At 34.7% G+C, this 22,670-nt stretch overlaps 2 protein-coding genes across 5 annotated transcripts in view; one reads left to right on the top strand and one right to left on the bottom strand.

The window, feature by feature from the left end:
- The window catches only part of CD302 (CD302 molecule), a 36,853-nt gene extending 19,098 nt beyond the window's left edge, over window positions 1-17,755 (top strand). Inside the window, exons 3-6 of the mRNA XM_012745225.2 lie at window positions 2,725-2,841; window positions 3,854-4,027; window positions 6,421-6,447; window positions 14,522-17,755. Of these exons, the coding sequence (XP_012600679.1) occupies window positions 2,725-2,841; window positions 3,854-4,027; window positions 6,421-6,447; window positions 14,522-14,724 (521 nt within the window). The 3' untranslated portion in view covers window positions 14,725-17,755. The remainder of the gene's footprint in view (window positions 1-2,724; window positions 2,842-3,853; window positions 4,028-6,420; window positions 6,448-14,521) is intronic.
- Window positions 17,756-17,810: 55 nt separating this feature from the next.
- Window positions 17,811-22,670, bottom strand: part of MARCHF7 (membrane associated ring-CH-type finger 7) — a 50,989-nt gene continuing 46,129 nt past the window's right edge. The window contains exons 9-10 of one of the 4 annotated variants that reach the window (XR_012920554.1): window positions 19,505-22,115; window positions 17,811-19,142 (exon numbers count right to left, since the gene is read on the bottom strand). Coding sequence is in view for 3 of the 4 variants with exons in the window: in XM_076005580.1 (XP_075861695.1) it covers window positions 21,906-22,115 (210 nt within the window). In the remaining variant the exon portion in view is untranslated. Of the gene's footprint in view, window positions 22,116-22,670 lie in introns of all 4 variants that reach the window. The other 3 variants (XM_012745229.3, XM_076005580.1, XM_012745231.3) reach the window with 3 other exon arrangements.

The following is a 22,670-nucleotide window of genomic DNA, read 5'->3' as shown; positions in this document are numbered from 1 at the left end:
GCATTTCTAATAAGCCTTCCATTTGTTTGCTAATTCTAGACATTTGCTTCCATCCTGAATACCCATTACATTGATGAATCAGAACATTAGCTAAATTTAGTTAGTTTTACTGTTACTTAATTTTGATAAGGGTAGTGTTTTGGTTTAGAACAGTAGGTTGACATGAATTGTGTTTTCTCTCTGCTGTATATGAAGAAAAAGCATAAGGAATACTAGAATATTTACATTTGGATAGAATCTTCACTGCCATATAAAATCACATGTTAAACCTATCATTTATGGTGTAGAAAATAAGTGACTTGTTACTTTTGGGGCTTTAGAGAGCTGTATTTATAAAGATTCCCAGTGCTTTGAGCCAATTTACCTGATGTTACTTCTTATTTTTGCTACTATTTTTCATTTAGGAAAATAATTGTGAGAAGCTAACATTTGTCTTATTTTTGCAACATTTACCTTTAATTTATACATTATCTGTTATAACAATAAATATTTTCAATCTTTTTGTGATATATGAACTATGTCATGAGCCATAAAGAGAATTAAAGACCCAGATTACTTCTCAGCAGGTAGTGTCACTGGTAATGCATTGTGAAAAAAATTTGCAAGAGCACATGCATTCTTTGGGGATTTATACTGTCATTTGTTAAAGAAAATGAAAGTGTCTTATTTGCCTGATAAAGTAATTTAAGTCTATACAGTATTTAATTAGATTACGACGTTCAAAATCATTAACGTTCCATTGGCTGCTGCAAGGTCAGAGAAAAGGATAAAAAACTCATTTCTGGATATATAAGCCTAAACTATAACCTAGTTAAATATTTCCCTTGAGGATTTTTCTAGAGTGGCATTTTGGTCACATTTCACAAGTATTAAGGTAAAACAAATCAAAAGTCTGTATGATATTTAACAGATAGGAGATAATAGTAGTTGGAATTATTTTTAAAAAAACCATCATAGAGTTTTGAAAAATTGAGAAATAATTCAGAGAGAGAACCTTGCTGAATTCTGTCTTTAGACTAATTATTTAGTGTTTCAAAGGTTAGTCTTAATTTTTCTTTAAAAGTTCTTTTTTAATTATATAACTAATGGATGATCATTATAGAAAACTTAGAACAACATATGTGCAAATATTTTAAAAATTAAACAAAAACACCCTAAGTTGCACCACCTTGTTAATGATTATTTACTTTTTTTTTTCTTTTTTTTTTTTGAGACAGAGTCTCGCTTTGTTGTCCAGGCTAGAGTGAGTGCCGTGGCGTCAGCCTAGCTCACAGCAACCTCAAACTCCTGGGCTCCAGCGATCCTCCTGCCTCAGCCTCCCGAGTAGCTGGGACTACAGGCATGCGCCACCATGCCCAGCTAATTTTTTATATATATATATCAGTTGGCCAATTAATTTCTTTCTATTTATAGTAGAGACGGGGTCTCACTCTTGCTCAGGCTGGTTTTGAACTCCTGACCTTGAGCAATCCGCCCCGCCTCGGCCTCCCAGAGAGCTAGGATTACAGGCGTGAGCCACCGCACCTGGCCTTGATTATTTACATTTTAACTATGCTTCTGGATTTTTTTCTCTATGTAAATATATTTTAATAATTTTTTAATTTTGAGACAGTCTCACTGTGTTGCTCTTGGTAGAGTACACTTGTGTCATTGTAGCTCACTGCAACCTAAAACTCCTGGGTTCAAGCTATCCTCTTGTGTCAGCTTCCCGAGTAGCTGGGACTACAGGCACATGCCACGACACTCAGCTAATTTTTCTATTTTTAGTAGAGATGGCGTCTCGCTTTTGTTCAGGCTGGTCTCAAACTCCTGAGCTCAAGCAATTCTCCTGCCTTGGCCTCCCAGAGTGCTAGGATTACAGGCATAAGCCACTGCCCCTGGCCTTAATAAATCTTTTGTAAGATAAAAATGGAATCATACAAGGCAAATTCTTCTATAATCTACGTTTTCCCTTAAAATTATCTTTCCATGGCAGTAAATATAGAATACATATTTCCTAATAACTGTATATTACTCAACTATATAGATATACCATAATTGATTTAATTAATCCTGTGATGTTGAGTATTATTTCTAGTCTTTTTAGTGTCATAAACAATATGTGATGAACATTAATGATTGTGCCTATTTGAGCACAGGGCCAATGATTATCTTAGCATAAAGCATTAAGGATTGCTGGGTCAAAGAATATGTACTTTTTTTTTTTTAGAGCTTTTGATACATCTTGCCAATTTCTCTCCAAAAAGGTGGGATTGTTACTTTGACTAGCCAGTGACTTAGTTCCTATTTTTCTGCACTGAAGGCCAGCACGGTTTAATCTGCAAGTCTAGAAAGTCTACTTATTTTTACTTTCATCTTTTTACTAGTGAGATTGAATTTTTCACATTTCTTGTGTTACATTGCCTACTGTGAAAGTGAATTGCCTTTTTAATAGTCTGAGACCAATTTTCCTATTAAGGTGTTTGCTTTACAATTTTTTATTTATAATGGAGTTTTAGTCTGTATAGTTTGTGTTTTTCCTCCTTAACAATATGGTATTTTGGGGAGATATGTTTGGCCCTTTAGTTTTCTTTTCCCCTGCTGTAGTTAAATTTATTGGTTTTTTGCTAAAACTGATTTTAAAGGTAATATGTAATATAAAATATAATGCATAATTTTTATATACCTTATATGATTTTCACTGATTTTGAAACATACTTTTTTTTCTTTTTAAAATAATTTCAGGAGCAGACATGGTAAGCATCCATAATGAAGAAGAAAATGCTTTTATACTGGATACTTTGAAAAAGCAATGGAAAGGCCCAGATGATATCCTACTAGGCATGTTTTATGATACAGATGGTAAGTGATACTTACCTTGTGAGACACAACTTTGTTTTCTTCCTTTCTTCAATTCTGTAGTTCAAGTTAATGTTTCCTGTGGGCTCCAGGTATTACATTTTTAGTATGCACTTATGGCTTGTACCACCACATGTCCCTGAGTAGCTCAACATGTTTCACAGATGAGAGCCACTGTTGATTTTCTTGTCTGGATTAAAATGTGGTCCCAAGCACAGTATTTTTGTAATATGGCATGGTCATAGAAATTAGTATTACTGTCAGTGATTATTAATAGTAGGACAGACTAAATTATCGGGTTATATAAACATATTTATTATCACTACAGAAAAATACGAAGTACATATATAAACATTTTCAAGTGATATGAAATTACTAAAGTTACTATTAATATTTTAACTATTTTTCTTAACGTTTTCCCCATGAAAATACTATATATATTTTTCTTTACAAAAATGGGATCTTCATCAGAACCCTCTTCACTCAATACCTTTTTTTGTTTGTTTGTTTGTTTTTGAGACAGAGTCTCGCTTTGTTGCCCAGGCTAGAGTGAGTGCCGTGGCATCAGCCTAGCTCACAGCAACCTCAAACTCCTGGGCTCAGGTGATCCTTCTGCCTCAACCTCCCGAGTAGCTGGGACTACAGGCATGCGCCACCATGCCCGGCTAATTTTTTCTATATATATTAGTTGGCCAATTAATTTCTTTCTACTTATAGTAGAGACAGGATCTTGCTCTTGCTCAGGCTGGTTTTGAATTCCTGACCTTGAGCAATCCACCCACCTCAGCCTCCCAGAGTGCTAGGATTGCAGGCGTGAGCCACCGCGCCCGGCCTACTCAATACCTTTTGATGATTTGTCTATACACAGGATATATTCCTCCTTCTAGTTTTAAGCCTTTAACCAAAAGTTTAGGCCAGACATAACTTCCCACCTTTAATCCTAGACCCATTTCTTTGGCTTTCTTTTAACACCTTTTAAACTGTCCTAATGTTGAAAATATTCCTTAATTGACAGATGCAAGTTTCAAGTGGTTTGATAGTTCAAATATGACATTTAATAAGTGGACAGACCAAGAAGATGGTGAGGATCTAATTGACACCTGTGCTTTTCTGCACACCAAGACAGGTGAATGGACAAAAGCAAATTGCGAAGTTTCTTTTGTGGAAGGAACACTATGTAAAGCAGCTAGTAAGTATGATCGAAGGCATTTTTTTCATTCTAAGAGGGATGGGGAAAGTAGGACTGGTTTTTGAATAATTTGAGACTAGTGTACCTCATTAAATAGAGGGAATAAGACTTCAGAATATAGTAAGATGATTTGCTCTCAAGTCTCTTGGAAGTCCAATATGTAATTCTAACATTTAGGAGGTAGGGCCAGATCATGTGAACTAGTCATAATTTTATTCTGTTTATTCTTAGAGTTTGCAAGAGGTCAAAAATTATTCTTGTTATTCAAAGAAATTATTGTCTCTTTGTATGTGATTTGATTGAGCAGAAGTGGTGAAAAAAAATCATGTATAATTCCAGAATTCTCGTGAAACTTTACAAAGAATTAGATTCTATGTAAGAACTAACATCTTTTGTTTAGGTAAACAAAAATTATATTGTGGCTTATAATTTATTCTGAATTAAAATATAAATTTTCTTCTGATCCATCAGAATGCTTTTCAATGAACAAAATTACCCTGTTCCACAATATTTTGATGTTATTTGTTAAACACTGTACAAAGTTTTCTTCCAAATTTTAGAAAGTAAATGTTTTCTTATTAAAGAAACAAAATTTCAGAATATGAATATGGGGTGCTTGAAACATGATATAAACATCCATTTCCCCATTTTTGCATCCTTAGTATTTTCCTCTTCTACTTCAACTATAGACCAAAACTATACATCTGGCTCTGATTGTTTCCTTTCTTTACATAAAGAATTTTTGCACATATTTCTTTATTTGCTACAGCAGGATCTTTGACTACAATTAGTTTTATAGTGATTATATCAATGTTTGTCATAGTTTATGGTACTAACATTCAACTTAAAATATTTGATTTTTAAAAAATTGATTCTTGGGCCGGGCGCTGTGGCTCACGCCTGTAATCCTAGCTCTTGGGAGGCCAAGGCGGGCGGATTGCTCAAGGTCAGGAGTTCAAAACCAGCCTGAGCAAGAGCGAGACCCCGTCTCTACTATAAATAGAAAGAAATCAATTGGCCAACTGATATATATATATAAAAAATTAGCTGGGCATGGTGGCGCATGCCTGTAGTCCCAGCTACTCGGGAGGCTGAGGCAGAAGGATCACTCGAGCCCAGGAGTTTGAGGTTGCTGTGAGCTAGGCTGACGCCATGGCACTCACTCTAGCCTGGACAACAAAGCGAGACTCTGTCTCAAAAAAAAAAAAAATTGATTCTTTTCAAACAATGTATCTCTTATATATCCCTTATATAAGCCCAGTTTTTAAAGACTACCATGCTAAGAAAAAAATAAGCTAAGTTTTTAATTAAACTATAACTTCAAAGCCTGAGAAAATAGTGGGCAAATCCGTATTAATGAAATTGAAGTCACAGCTATTTTTTTTTTTTATGCAACACTGTTTTGAAGACAAGTCACAACTGTTCTACTACGTTTCTTTTCTAGACTCTCCGACTGGAATCCTCTTGTTTCCCTTATCTTATTATTCTCTTTTTCTTGAGATCCTTATTTTCACGAAGCAAGCTAATGATTTTTTTTTGTGGGGGGGAATAGGTTCTCACTTTGTTGTTTGGGCTGAAGTTCGGTGGCATGATTATAGCTTACTGCAACCTCAAACTCCTGGGCTCAACTGATCCTCCTGCCTCAGCCTCCAGAGTAGCTGTGACTACAAGCATGTGCCCATGCTCTGCTGATTCTTTTATTTTATTTTTTTTTTTTTTTGAGACAGAGTCTCACTTTTGTTGCCCAGGTTAGAGTGAGTGCCGTGGCATCAGCCTAGCTCACAGCAACCTCAAACTCCTGGGCTCAAGCGATCCTCCTGCCTCAGCCTCCCGAGTAGCTGGGACTACAGGCATGCACCACCATGCCCGGCTAATTTTTTGTATATATATTAGTTGGCCAATTAATTTCTTTCTATTTATAGTAGAGACGGGGTCTCGCTCAGGCTGGTTTCGAACTCCCGACCTTGAGCAATCCGCCTGCCTCGGCCTCCCAGAGTGCTAGGATTACAGGCGTGAGCCACCGTGCCCGGCCTTTATTTTTTATTTTTTTGTAGAAATGGGGTCTCACTCTTGCTCAGTCTGGTCTCAAACTCCTGGCCTCAAGCAGTCCTCCTGCATTGGCTTCCCAAAGTGCTAGGATTACAGCCATGAGCCACGGCGCCCTGCCTCAAGCTAATTATTTTGTTAGGCTTCTATGTCTTTAAAAACTAAGTTTAAAATAGATAACAGAAACAATTAGTAAAGCAATAGAAATATAGATATTAAGTTACTATACGTGGATATTAAAATACTATATAAAAAAGGTTCATTTTTAATGACTTTGAAAATGTTTAAACTCAATCTTGTAACAAAACATACTTAAATTTTAATTTGTATTTTCTTTTGTATTTTAGTCCCATATGAAAAGAAATATTTATCAGGTAAGTAATGGTTTGGTCTTTGAACTTTTCCCATAATAAAAAATATATTAAAATCCTGGCATGTTAAAATACTATAGGTACCTTTTTAAAAATTAATTATAAAATATAGAACATAAAGTAGAACAATTTTTATAAGAATGTAGAAAGGTCTTTTCATAAGACTTGATATTTTAAATATGATAACTGTAAGTTACATATGAAATGAACTTTTTTTTACATCAAATTATATTTTCCCATTGAACTCCATTGTGGGTTTGTGGAAAAAGACTGCATCTTTTGTTTAAAAGTTTTACTTCAAGTTGTAATTACAATTCATGAAGCATCTTTCCTAAGGGCTTACTAAATATATTTTTTTTTTAAAAAAGGAACAGATAATATGTTTATGTTGTTCAAAAATCAAAACTGGCCGGGCGCTGTGGCTCACGCCTGTAATCCTAGCTCTTGGGAGGCCGAGGCGGGCGGATTGCTCAAGGTCAAGAGTTCGAAACCAGCCTGAGCAAGAGCGAGACCCCGTCTCTACTATAAATAGAAAGAAATTAATTGGCCAACTGATATATATATGAAAAATTAGCCGGGCATGGTGGCACATGCCTGTAGTCCCAGCTACTCGGGAGGCTAAGGCAGGAGGATCGCTTGAGCCCAGGAGTTTGAGGTTGCTGTGAGCTAGGCTTTCGCCACGGCACTCACTCTAGCCTGGACAACAAAGTGAGACTCTGTCTCAAAAAAAAAAAAAAAAAAAAAAAAATCAAAACTATATAAAAGCAAACACTGCCCCCATCCACCCTATTCTATTGTTACCCTCATTGGGCACAATTTTATTCAGTTTCTTTAACAGTCTAGTGATTTTTTGTTTTTGTGTTTGTTTTTTGGCAATATAAGCAAATTGAGATAGATGACTTATTTTGGTACTTTAATTCACTAAAATATCCTAGAAATCTCTCCATATCATTACAGATCAATTTCCTTCTTTTTCCTGACTGCACACGAATCTATTTTATGGATATGCATATTCCTTCAACATGTTAACTACCATGTGGGTTGTATTTAACTCATGCTGGTTTTGAGCCTGGGGCCTCATGAAGCATATGAAATTCATGTCTGTTTACCTTGGGAGTGGCATGTACTATTTTTCAAGTTGCATATAACTCACACACAGTAACGATAAAAAATAACAAATTTCTTATTAAGTTAGAAAGGATCATTTTGTTTTTGGAGTATTTATCCTATTTTCATAATAAAACACTATGGCCCTAGGGAAAAAATGTTTTTTCTACTGTGTCAGTCCCAGCTTCAGATCTCTACTTGGCTATTTCCAAACATTTTCTGTTATAAACAATGATGTAATAAATGAATCACCTTGCACAAATACACGTTTATCTGTAGATTAGATTCTCTGAAATGCAGTTGCTGGATTGAAAATGAATCTATAACTTTGATATGATATTGTTCTAGAGTAGTTGTACCATTTTGTATTCCCAGTAGCAATGTAGGAGTGCCTGCAATGAAATTTTTGGATTTTTGCTATTTGGATAGTATAGTTTTAAATCTCCATATTTTCAGGTATTATTTACAGAGAAAAAAATCACAAATTTTAGTTTGATGAATGTTTGTGTATTTACCTATGTAACCACCATTCAAATCAAGACATAGAACATTTCTATCACCCTACAAAGTTCCTCCATTCCCCTTCCCAATATATATGTCCATGCTGCCATGACCCACCCAGAGGTAACCACTATTCTGATTTCTGTCACCATACATTAGAGTTGCTTGTTCTTGAACTTCACTTAAGTATATTCCATATATACTTTTGTTTGGCTTCTTTCACTCAGGAATTTTTTTTAAGATTCATCCATGTTGTGCAGATGTTATACTTTTTTCCATTGCTTCATAGTATTTTCATTTCAAAATATTAAGGGGGTACAAATGTTTTTGTTACCTGGATTCCTTATAGCAGGTTTAAGTGGGGGCCAGAATAATGTTCATTGTACCCAATAGGTCAATTTTTTCTCCACACTCTCTCATTCTTGGTTTCCAGTGTCCTTACATCTCTTTGTGCCCATGAGTGCCCATGTGAGTGCGTTTTTCCATTCCAGAGATACTTCACTTAGGAGAATGGTCCCCAGTTCTGTCCAAGTTGCTGCAGAACACATTATTTCATTCCTTTTCATAGCTCTATGGTATATTTACTCATGAATTGATGGGCACATAGGTTGATCGCACATCTTTGCAATTGTGAACTGTGCTGCAAAAAATATTTGCACACAGGTGTCTTTTTGATAAAATGACTTCCTTTGGGTAAATACACAGTAGTGGAATTGCTGGATCAAATTATAAGTCTACATTTATTTCTTTGAGGAATCTCCATACTGTTTTGCATAGAGGTTGTACTAATTTTTGCAGTCTCCCCAATAAGTGTGTAAGAGTTCCTGTCTCTCTGCATCCACACACCATCTATTGTTTTATGACTCTTTAATAATGACCATTCTGACAGAGATAAGATACTATCTCATTGTGGTTTTAATTTGCATGCTTCATGGTATTTTATTTCATAAATATATCACATTTTATCTATTCTTTTATTTATGGATATTTGGATCATTTCTTGTTTGGAACTAATTTGAATAGAGCTGCCTATACATTTTTATACATCTTGTTTTGGACCTATTATTCTCATATTCCTTGAGTGTATTCAAAAAAATGGAATACTGGGTCATAGAGTAGCTAAATATACATTTACCTTTATTAGAAACCACCAAATAATTTTTCAAAGTGTTACATTCCTACTGGCAAGGTATGCAAGTTCCATTTGCTGCACATTCAACCCATGATGGTATCGTCAGTTTCTTTAATTTTAGCCATTCAGTTGGGTGTGTAATGATCTTATTGTGGTTTTAGATTTCATTTTCCTAATGATGTTGAGCACTGTTTAACATGATTAGTCATTTGTATATCTTCCTTTGTGAAAAACTTTTTCAAGTCTTTTGCCCATATTTTTTATTGAGTTGCTTTTCTTACTGATCGGTAGGTTTTTGTAAACAAATATTCCTTAAATTTTGGATATGTATCCTTGTCAGATACATGTATCATGAATACTTTGTTTGGGGCTATGATAGAACTATGATGGAGGAGAAAGAAAGGAGTATAAGAGTTTGTGTATATAGGAATTACATCCTCATTCTTCTATAGAAAACAATATATAGCATTTTAAAAAGTCAAGAAAAGCACCACCTCAGGCCGGGCGCTGTGGCTCACGCCTGTAATCCTAGCTCTTGGGAGGCCGAGGCGGGCGGATTGCTCAAGGTCAGGAGTTCAAAACCAGCCTGAGCAAGAGCGAGACCCCGTCTCTACTATAAATAGAAAGAAATTAATTGGCCAACTGATATATATATAAAAAAAAATTAGCCGGGCATGGTGGCGCATGCCTGTAGTCCCAGCTACCCAGGAGGCTGAGGCAGAAGGATCACTCGAGCCCAGGAGTTTGAGGTTGCTGTGAGCTAGGCTGACGCCACGGCACTCACTCTAGCCTGGGCAACAAAGCGAGACTCTGTCTCAAAAAAAAAAAAAAAAGTCTTTGGCCGGGCGCTGTGGCTCACGCCTGTAATCCTAGCTCTTGGGAGGCCGAGGCGGGCGGATTGCTCAAGGTCAGGAGTTCAAAACCAGCCTGAGCGAGACCCTGTCTCTACTATAAATAGAAAGAAATTAATTGGCCAACTGATATATATATATAAAAAATTAGCCGGGCATGGTGGCTCATGCCTGTAGTCCCAGCTACCCGGGAGGCTGAGGCAGAAGGATCACTCGAGCCCAGGAGTTTGAGGTTGCTGTGAGCTAGGCTGACGCCACGGCACTCACTCTAGCCCGGGCAACAAAGTGAGACTCTGTCTCAAAAAAAAAAAAAAAAAAAAAAAAAAAAAAAAAAAAAAAAAAAAAAGCACCACCTCACACACATTAGCTGGCTATTAAAATAAAAAAAATGAACAAGTGTTGACATGAATGTGCAGCAAGAGGAACACTTGCATACTGTTGGTGGGAATGTAATGGTACAACTGCAAGTGGAAAACAGCATGTCAGTTCCTCAAAAAATTAAAAATAGAATTACCATATGGTCCAGTAACTCCACTGCTGGGTATATACCCAAAATAATTGAAAGCAGGGACTCTTGGCATTTGTATGCCCATCTCTTTGATACTATACTCATGTTTATAGAAGCATTATTCACAGTAGGCAAAAGGATGAAGCAACCCAAGTGTCCATTGATGGATGAAGGTATAAACAAAACGTGGTATATACATACAATGGAATTTCATTCAGCCTTGAAAGGGAAGGAAATTTTGACACATGCTACAACATGCATGAACCTGCAAGACATCAGGCTAAGTGAATTAAGTCAGTCACAAAAGTACAAATATGTGATTCCTACCTACAGTACGAGGTACCTAGAGTAGTCAGCCTCATAAAGAAACCAGAATGTTTTCCTAAGGCTGGGGAAGGAGAAAGGAGAGTTACTGCTTAATAGGTAACAAGAGTTTGTTTTACAAAACGAAGAGTTCTATGGATGGTTGGTGGTGATGTAGCACAGTGTGAATGTCCATAATGCGACTGAACTGTACACTTTAGATGGTAGCTTTTGTTAAATGTATTTTGACACAAAAAGTTTTTAAAAATCCAGTAGTGTAAGCATATAATTTAGAAGCAGGGGGACAAATAACAGAAGTGACAGGAATAGTTAACTTTGAGGAATGGCTATTAATGGGGTGAATAGTGAGCTTGGTGCACAGTATTTTTTTTATTACATACTTTCTAGAAGTATGACTTTTAAGTTATGTACATGTATACTTTGGAAAAAATACAAGGATATATATATAAACTGAAACATGTTTAGAAGGGCAAGTAGGTCTATGGTGGGCTTCAAAACCAGGAATAACTAAAAGATCTGGCAACATTTGGTCTTTAGATTCCAAGGAAAAAGTTACCTTTGAATTCATTCTCTCTCTCATACACACACACACACACACACACACACACACACACACACACACACACACACACACACCCCTACCTGTATTACTTAAATGTGTGTATAATTTAGCAACTAAACATTAGGTGCCAGGCTTTCTCAAGTTAGACAGTGAAGACAGCAATGAACATAACACAAAAAGCCTCTGCCTTCAAGCATACATTCTAGTGGAAAGGGTAATACAAAAATGGTAATAAAAAATGTAAATATGCTATCAGATGATGACGTATCCCATAGGGAATAAAGCAGAAAAAGGATGACCAAGTGCAGGGGAGAAGAAAGGTATTGCTATTTTTTTTTTTTTAAAGTAGAGTGGCCAGGAAAGGCCTCACTGAGGCCATATTTGAGCATAATGAAGACCTAAAGGAAGTGAAAGGATGTTTGAAAGCCTGACATAAAAACAGGAATTAGGCTTAGGCTATGACTTTAAGGAGTAAAAATAGGGAATATTGACTTGTAGCAATAAGGAGACTAAAAGTTACGTGTAGCTCCAATCTTGGCAAAGAGGTAGTTCCTTTCATACAAATGTCATCTGAAGAGCCCGTGGGGAAGAATGCCATCAAGAGAATAAAGGTGGCTATACTAGGATGACATAGTGTGGTAAGCCTATGGGAAAGGGAAAGTTTCTGTTGTTAGCAAAGGTAACTGTAGAGGATGCAGGTGTTAAATCTTCAAGGACAAGTAGGCATTAGCTAGGAAACAGGAAAGGTAGGCTATCCAAGAGGATGGATTAGCATTAACCAAAGTGAAGGGTTTGGATTTTTGCTGTTACTTACTAAATGGATTTGGCCAAGTCATTTAAACCCTGTGTCTCCAGAATTAAATGTACACAGCTGGCATTCAATAAACAAATTAACCTATGGTTGGAGCCCAACAAAAAATTTTATAGTTTCAAGAGGTGGATTATGTAGTTTGGGCCTCAGATGATCAGTGTTAGAATTAGAACTAAGGTATGAAGATGGTAGGAAGATAGATGATCAGACATGAAAAACGTTAAAAAGAATGTGTAGTCTTGATGATTAATTAGTGAATGAAAAGGAAGTCTCTCATAATCTGAAATTCAATGGCCGGGCATTGGCTTATTCATTTACAGGAATTCAAGTTCAAACAGATTTGAGAGTACAGTAGATACACATACATACTTACCTGTAGATTTACATAAAAGCCTTGAATTGCTGAGATCAACCATGGAGAGTTTTGAGTCAACAAAGATGATTAGGAAGTAATAGTCTGAAAAATAAAGGACAGCACAGACAGGGAAGCCAAGTGAGAAAATTCCAAGGCTGGAGGATAATCTAGCTTCCTCAGGTTGAATTGAAAAGCATCCATGTGTTTATGTGTTTAGTCACATAGAGGTCATTGGTGACCTTTGCCACAGAAGTTTCAGAAGAAAGGCAAAAACATGGATTATTGGGCCTGAGAAATGACAGGGAAGTGAAAGCTTGTTTCAGTGTTTGCTGTATGTTTCCTCAACTTTCTTTTACTAGGCTAAGAAAGATTTTTCTTCCTAAGTTTTTTTTTAAATAAGAATTAGATGTTAGATATGTATTCAGTCAAGTAACCAATAGTTTTTTCTTTAATGAGGTTAATAGATTTCCTAATGTAGAACTATCCTTTCTCCAGATAAACCTTACTTAACACTGCTAAATCAGTTGCCTTGAGAATGGCTTTGTCCCACATTTTAGTATAATAGTATGCAGCTAGCCAACTAAAAGCCCTGAAGGTCATTCACAGAATGTGAAAATACAAGCAGCATATATACTTACTGTGTCCCACAAATCTTGGATGCTGCCCTGTTCTTAGGATACCAGGTCTTTTAACTTTGTTAAGCTATGTGATTATGAATCTATAATCATTCTCAATCTCCATGTTTTCAGACTTAAATTTACTTTTTCCCCTGTATTGCTATGATCATGCAATCATTAAAGTAGATACTGATTATGAATGTATTATTGTACATTCATTAGTAGATTGAAATAAAGTGTTTACATTGGTAAAATTAGGGTGCTATACTGAAAATGGGCTGTGGAGGTTTAATAAAACTATGGAAGAATCCCCTTTGAACTCAGTTTACAGGATTCTTGGCTTTTTTCATTTTAATGTCTCTAATAACACATCCATCAGAACACCTTACCAAATTGTGACTACAAAATTTTATTTTAGGATTAAAAAGAATTCAGTTGTGGCCACTTCCTCCATCCTCCCAGATCCTGTCAATATTTGAAAATTATCAATGGTTCTCCCATACCTTAAATAATTTTAGCAAGAATGTCTAATTTTTCATTGTTCCAGGTGTCATTTTAACAAGCACCAGTTGAAATATTGAGTATTATGCATACATTTAAATAACTAAAAATGTATCTTTAAAGAGAAAATAATTCTAAATTTTTTTGCATGTTAAGGTCTTTATTACCATATATAATACAAATGCTTTCCCGAAAGTATATTCCTAACTTCTAAACCAATTTTCAATTTATTAAACTAGATTTTTACAAGAAAATTACAAGGGTATTGGATAGGCAAGAACTGCAAGGTTATGCATACTTACAGAACTTCAAGGGAATACCCAAACATAGTGTTGAATGCATGCAAAGAAACAAAAAGGCAAGATACTGTATCTTTTGGTGTTTTTTCAGTGAAACAAATCTTAAAACCCCAAAGCCAAACGAACTATTAAACCTCAATAATGTAAAAAATATGTAAATACTAGTATTCATTCATAAAGAAAGCAGTAGGTCTGAATTTGTAGTCTTGGATCAGAAAGTTAAAGCCAAGGAAGATAAACTTGACCATTGTGTATTTGGGTGATTTCCATTTTAAGATCATCAGAAGAGTGGAGAATTGAAAAATGTACTTGAAACTTTGAAGTATGGCTATTTTTCAAATTAAGGAACATAAATCTTTATAGTAATCTGTAACTCTGTTTTTCATATTGTGTGGGAAAGTCTCAATAAATATTTACATGATTAAACTAGTTATGTCCCCCAAGATGCAATACTTGCAATTTGTGTACCCTAATTTCCCATATATATTCTTTTGTCTTTTCCTTTTCAGATAACCACATTTTAATATCAGCTTTGGTGGTTGCTAGCACAGTAATTTTGACAGTTTTGGGAGCAATCATTTGGTTCCTGTACAAAAGAAATTCTGATTCTGGTTTCACTACAGTTTTTTCAACTTCACCCCAATCACCTTATAATGATGACTGTGTTTTGGTAGTTGCTGAAGAAAATGAATATGCTGTTCAACATGACTAATTTTTGGTAATCTCAGACTAAGACTTCAAATGCCTTGACAGAGATCCCAGGGTAATATTTGAATATAAAACTTGACATTGATATTAGAGCTTTTATGGTATTCCTAATTTCAGTGCTCATTGACAAAAATTAATCCTAAAGTTCATTATACAAAAACAGGCTTTAGACAAAGAATTATTATGTGTAATTTAGTGGTTTTAACCATCTCAGCAAATTCAGAGCCTTTCTCTTGAATGAAGGAAAGCTTAAAGCCTAAGAAGCAGATAAAAATTAAAACCCAGCCTACTTGGTCTCACCAGTTCTTTCCCTTCCATTTAACTGATGCCTTTAGTTGATGCCTTTACTAGTAAACATGGAATGGGGAATAAGCCTGATTTTTAAAATAGATCCTATACATTTAAATATCCTCAGTACTGGTTACATTGGCAAATAATTCCTCTAGAATGTGTATCTTCTTTTATGATTTAGAAGAAAATTTACACCCCATATGCCACATAATTTTAGTTTCATTACTTTTAGACACATTTTGGACTGCAAACACTGATCAGAAATGATTAAAGTTTAAATGAAAGTTTCTAAATTTTTTGAAATAAAAAATTATAGCCATGTCCAGGAAAGCATGGATAAAGCTGGCAACGAGGTTAGCACTTATGTAATAATGCCCCTTTAGGGATTTTTCTCCTGACACCATATCTTTTCCTGTAAGATAATCTCAGTCCCCCAAGATTTATAAATTTTTTTCCTCCAATAAATAACATGAATGCTGTAAGCAAAGAGTGAAGAAAAATACTAAGTACAATTGCAGTAATGACAATTCACAGGTTTCATTACCTTGACTGTACATTTTAAGACAAAGGTGAAAATCATTTGGGAGTAAAAACATGCAAAAAGCTAAAACAAGTGATTTTCTTCAGCATCTGTAGCTCATACAATATTAGAAAAGATAATGTACAGACTTCATATAAACATACAGTCATGCATCAGTTAATGATGAGGATACATTCTGAGAAATGCACCCTTTAGGCGATTCTGTCAGGTCACCATCAGAGTATAACAAACCTAGATGGAACAGCCTACTACATACCTAGACTATATGGTTTAGCCTACTGCTTCTACGCTACAAACCTGTACAGCATGTTACTGTACCAAATACTGTAAGCAATTTTAACATAATGGTAAGTATTTGTGTATCGAGACAGAAAAGGCGCAGTAAAAACATGGTATTAATCTTATGGGACCAATGTCATGTATGGACCATCAAAAACTGATTATTTGGCCCATGACTGTATATTGACTATATCTAGGAACCTGAAAGGTTAAAGAAAGTAATCTCTCTCCCAGACCCACACACCTCATCAATTATCTTATGAGGAATTGTTATGGGGAGATACATTATTTCTCTAGCTCGACTAATGGGCAACAAAGTCCCACCTTGTGCCATTTGTGTTCACTGACCATGAATCAAAAACACCCCACATCACAATTAATGACACTATTGTTAGTGAGATATGAATAACTACAAAAATAACTACAAAATGGTGACAGAAAACTATAGAGTGTGGCCATGTGGTACTAAAAGGGTGTTTAGAGCTCTGCTTTGTGAGATTTTGTACAGTGATTAAGATATTTATTACTGATAGGCTATTAATACTGTTTATAGTCAACATTAGCTTGGAATTCCTTCCTGTTTTTTCCTACCCAAATTCTACCACTCCTTTAAATCTCATCACTTCCCTAAAACTGTCTCAAATCTCTAGAGCTACAATGTCTAATTAGCCACTGGCCACATGTAGCTATTTAAGTAAATTAAAATTAAACATAAAGTTCAGTTCCTCAGTTATATTAGCCACATAGTTCTGTGATTAAATCACATATGGTTGGTGGCCACCATACTGAACAGTATATATTACAGAACATTTCCATTGCAGAAATTTTATTGGACAGTGTTGCTCTTGAATCTCCTTTTCCACGCGATACTCCCATACAACTAATTTTCCTATGTACATTTTGACAATTTCTACCTATTGCACTTCCAAAATAGTTGTTTTAAACTGTGATTTAATTTTAAACGTTTGATTTCATTCTTCAACAGATCTAGAGGTCCTGGTGATAAAGTGCTAAATTTTAATTTTCTTTATATATAAGAACATCTATAACAGGCCCTTTATTTATTGGTTAACAGATAATTGGATCATACATGCAGCTTGTTTACTACATTTAGAATGTAGAAATTGCTTTCTTCAACATCTTAGTTCTAGCTATTAATAACATAATTCTTTGCTTGGCAGCTATTTAGAGAGAATAACATTTTTAAAAATGTTACCTTTTTAAAAATGCTACCTTTTAAAAATTTTTGTTTTTCTCTGTAAAGATGGGGACTTCCTATGTTGCCTATGTTAATCTTGAACGCCTGGGCTCAAGCAATCTTCCCGCCTCGGCCTACTAAAGTGCTGGGATAACAGGGGTGAACCACTGCATCCAGCTCAACTATTTTTCTTAGGAATTTGCATTTTTTGTACTTAGTTGTACATGGTCTCTTTATAGAAATTTTGTTAAGTGTTTACAACTGATAACCAATGATAACCTTTTCTCTTATTCCCTCTTACTCATTTAGTGTCATATTTACATGATCATCAAAAGCTAATTTGAGAATATTTAAACACCAAGTCGTACTAAAACACTGTAATACTATAAGGCTCAAGCCATTGTTATCACTGTCATTTATCATTTAATGACAAAACTATATATAACTAAGTTCTGTGCACACCGATGGAATGTTTTCTACCATTTAGTTAAAATTTTAAAAGGAGACATTTGTCATGCTGAATTTTATTAAAATATAAATATGTCACATTCAAAACATCTCTAAGGACCCACAGAATATACTGAAACTCGCACCCTTAAATTTTGTATTTCTGCTTTAAGAAAGACAATGCAAAGATAATAGGCAAGAGTTGAGCAAATGTTTTAGAAGCATTTATGTTATTGTATGAGAAAGGATTTGAAATTTTATTAAAATTCTTGATTATAAGGTTTGAAGTCATCTTTGTGCACCAGTTTAAAAGAAAACATTTCAAACTGTAAAATAAATTAATCAGTATGCACTTTATTTCACACCAATGTTTTACATAAGACCAACAAACTGACTTTGTGTGGGCAAATTATTCATTCACATTTGAGAAATTACATGGTTTCTATTTAGGTTCTGAAAAAGGAGTTTGTTACCATAACATGAGACTTCAACCTGAAGCCAACTGAAGGTGTTTTAAAGTGTACCCCAAGAGTGCTGACAAAAGAAAAATACAGTGTTATGGAAGTATACACAACTCATGACCACAGTGTAGACCCATTCGTGGTGAATAATGTTAATCTGTTCTCCAAAGGTAGTGAAAAATATTAATAAGTCACCAAACAAATGCTCAGAATTACCAAGGAACAGTTAAAAACGACCAAGATCCAAACAGGTTATTTATATCTTATTTATCTATAAAGTGACAACACTAAAAAACACATTGAAAACCAGTGTTTTTAAACTTTGAATGTGGAATTTAAAAATGTTCCATTAACTTGAGATTGCAATAATTTTTTTTTAACCAAACAGCATTTGACTGGCAATTTCTGATATAATTTACAGCAGTAATATTCCCAAAAGGAATATGTACATACCATGGCCTATCAAATATAATCTGTGTTTTGCAAATCAATACAAAAACTTATCCATCATTTATACATTTTATATTTGTATACTTTTTAAAAATTAGTTTTACTGTAAGTGAATTTAGAATTCAAATTAAATTTGAAACTTTATATAATGAACAATCTTCATAACCTTCTCCCCATTCTTTTATTTTTATTTCTAAACACTGGAGACAAATGACTATCAAAATGAGACTGCAACTTAAGGCATTTTAGAAAGAAAAATAAATGCCATTTGGCATTTTATTTCAAAAGCATATTTTGTTCCACTTTTCTCACTAAGCAAAAAGAAGACTAAAACACGAACCTTTTTTTATAAATATGACTACAGTAATCAGAACAGAAAAAAGTTGATGGGCATTGCTTAGATATTTAAAACAAGGGTAATACTTTCCCAATCACCTAGAAGAAAAATACTTTTGATTACCAGTTTAGAAACATCAGATGTGCTGGCCATGTTAAAAGGTCCAGCAGTAGAATCTTAATTCAGCAACACTTCAGAATGAATATATATATACATGCATACATGTGTATGTATATATTCATTTTATATATAAGATAGTCAATGTATTTAATAGGCATTCCCCCACAAAATTAATTCATACTTAATTGCCAGTTTTAATAAACACTTGTTCACAGATCATCCATTTGTCTTATATGAAGTTAGGCAATATCAAATGTTCTGTTATGGTCTCCATCTTCTTCGGAATCATCCTCTGAAGCTGTTGAAAGAAAACAGGATGATCAAGAATGATTTTAAAGGGGATAAGAATGGGAGGTGTAAATATGAAGCCAGAACAGCAATGACTTGTAAAACAAAAATCCCAATTTAGTATACTGTTTGATCAAAATGATAAGTTGTCATGACAGGGTTAGGGTGGTTTGACCATGGGTGATGCCCATCCACAATGCCCCGCCCCCATATCTTTTTGTGATGTTACATAGTTTTTATAAAAATGAAAATGTTTAAAAATGTGGCTCAATAACACCTTCTAAAATGTTTCTGAGATCAATCTGTGTTCATAGTAGCTAATGATATATACACTAGAGAAAAAGTGAATTTAAGGCAAGTGCTCTCACACACCTGAGTAGAATCTGGCTTATTACCGCTGCATGTTTGATGCATCCGATGAGAATGAAAAAAAATGTACATAGAATAATAGGTTATGGATGTTCTTGCAATTTACATAAAGCTATGTCTATACAATGCCAAAATAAAGCTCTATTTAATATGTCAAAAATGCTTTATATAGACACAGCCTAAGTTAAGATAATTGGATTCAATAAAAACCTATTGTTTCAATCCCATGTCTCCACACTGTCAGAAACTTATCACTTTTGAAACATGTCTGACCTCAGTTTATTGAAGAGTCATTAGCGGTTCAAGAGTTAATATAAAGGATCCCAAAATGTCTTTAGGAAGGATATAGTAAGTATAAAACTGGACATAATAAGTTAAAACTATGTATCTTGTGAACTGCTTTGCAAGTGAAGGAAAATGATGAAAGCTCACTAGCAAAAATCTAACTAGCATCCCCCCTACTATCAAGGGCAGAAAGGTTTAATGTACTCTCTTGTATTAATACTGGACAATTTAAGAGCATCCTGCAAATGGAATAAAACTAGATCAAAACACAGAAAAAGTATGTAATACTTATAGATAAAATCCTTATTTAATAAATAATACCAAGCATATACCTAGCTCATGACTGATATAAACACTATCACATTAAGTTCTATGCTATATCATGGAGAAATATCAAACTAATAAAATATAACAGCTTTTATAGGTAACTTCTTGTATTAATATTTTCCATTTGGTTAACTCCACAGGAGAGGAAAATTCGGTTGCAACCAATTTCAGAATATATTAATACTCTTGGTACCTAGGGTTTAACTTGTAGCACCCACATCTGTAGCACTCATATCTTTCATGTTCAACTGAGTGTGGTATATTTCACCTCCATCTTATATTCCTCTCACAAATTGGGAGCAGAGACTGCTATTAAAGAAACTAAATTCTCAATTAGAATGTTAGTTTTTAAAAAATAATAAATCTGGGGAAAATGTACACTGAAACAAATTACTGTCATCACATTGAATAAAGTATAAATTATAATTTTCAAAGTAACAACCAAAAAAGAGACCTTTGTATTGGCCAACCATAAGGGATGTGAACATAGAAAGTATAAAGGAAAAAATTTTTTACACCAAGTAAATTCCCACTGCCTCCTTTATTTTCACAAGTACCGATTAAAACTGTGAAAATGTGTTGTTTTATTTCAAATCCTTTTTTTTTTTTTGAGACAGAGTCTCACTTTGTTGCCCAGGCTAGAGTGAGTGCCGTGGCGTCAGCCTGGCTCACAGCAACCTCAATCTCCGGGGCTAAGCGATCCTACTGCCTCAGCCTCCTGAGTAGCTGGGACTACAGGCATGCGCCACCATGCCCGGCTAATTTTTTGTATATATATTTTTAGTTGGTCAATTAATTTATTTCTATTTTTGGTAGAGACGGGGTCTCGCTCAGGCTGGTTTTGAACTCCTGACCTTGAGCAATCCGCCCGCCTCGGCCTCCCAAAGTGCTAGGATTACAGGCGTGAGCCACCACGCCCGGCCTCAAATCCTTTTAAAACTTAAAACTAGTACAGACTTAACAAAAAAAAATCTGTCTTACACTATGCAAGGAATTAAAAGGTTCTTATGAGGACTAAGTCCTTAAATCTTACTTCAAAGGATGCTGAGCTTTCTATAAAGGAAAATGTTATGCACACTTCAGATATTCCAAATATTTTGAAGATGAGTATAGAAAGTAATCAATTGGAGAATATATATTTAAAAACACTTCAAAGAACGTATTGAAATGGGGAACTTGTTGCTTTGGATGAAAAAGTAAAATAGGTAGGAGTTAAGTGGGGGTAATCTTGGGTTCCCAAAGACCACTCCAGAGCCACCAATACCTGTGCCTACCTGATATAAGGTTATAGGACTTTGAGAAGAGGGTATGCTATGCAGATGCCTGTAAAGATTTGGGCATTCAGTGCCTTCACATAGCAGCTCAGGCAGAAGTCCTAATTCTGGAACATCACCTTAGGAGATTGGAGCAGCTGGCAGAGCTGGCTGCCTATTAAAGGTCCCTAAGGATATGAACAAAGAGCAAAAAACCCTCTCCGTGTTCTGTTATAGACTCAGAACCAAGACTCTATTTCCCGTTACCCTGGAACCATATATAAGCACAGGGAAAATTTTTTTATGAACTACCAAAGTTGAATAACAAGTAAAATTTCTTACCAAAAGAAAAAAATTTAACAGATTAAGAAATGTGGTTTGATTAGTACTTAAGATTTATGTTTTCTTTTGGATTACAAGTGCTAAAATCAAAGTGATCAAAAAATAAATTTTATTTAAAATGAAAGTAACATGCTGGTGTAACAATTACATCTCTCTATACCCTAAAGTAATTTATAATATATGCTTTTAAAAAACTATCACTTGCCCATCCCATATTTTCCCAAATCAATCACTTTGGTATTAAGCTTTACAGGAAGCTGTAATTCGGTAGAAATGAGTATATACTTAAGGTTTTGCTCTGTGGGTTTAATTTGCAAAAGTAAATTCAACAAATCTGGGGAGGGGAAATTCCACCTACTTTCGAGATCTTCCATATGTGCCTGAAGAGTTCTTGCAAGGTTAATAAACTAGAAACAATGCAGAAAGAAATACAGTAGTTTAAATGTTGCAAATGGATCTAAAGAGAGAATCAGTATAGGAGATTCATTTCTATTTAAAAAGTCAAACATCATTTTAAACCTTTAAATAGGGGTCTTTCTCCCCCCACATCAAAAATTATAAGTGTAAGGGTATTATTTTTTAAATGTTTTATATAATCATTATTAATCATGTAGAAAACAGTTTCTTGAAATTGGAACAGATACAATAAAATAATTTCATCCAATGGTATTATCTTCTTGTATAACACTTTAAAAAATTACGAAACAGAGGGGAGAAAAAACCAGAAAACCCTTGTAATTTGGACACAAATGAATTCAATGGTAATGGTCAACTAAAAAAAAAAAAAAATACTCCCAAGAATCACTATTTTCCTGCCTGAATTTGATAGTTTTAAAAGTATACATTTGGTTCTATAATTTAAAAGTCCTAAAAATGACTTGCTATTTGGAAAGTCAACCAACACTTTGGAATGTTCCACTATGGAACTTCTTAACATTTACAAACACATGAATTCAAAAGAC

The sequence above is a fragment of the Microcebus murinus genome, chromosome 8 (genome assembly GCF_040939455.1).
Source record: "Microcebus murinus isolate Inina chromosome 8, M.murinus_Inina_mat1.0, whole genome shotgun sequence".
Classification (NCBI taxonomy): domain Eukaryota; kingdom Metazoa; phylum Chordata; class Mammalia; order Primates; family Cheirogaleidae; genus Microcebus; species Microcebus murinus.
The sequence above is the reverse complement of the archived record's forward strand: the minus strand, read 5'-3'. Positions and strand labels throughout refer to the sequence as shown.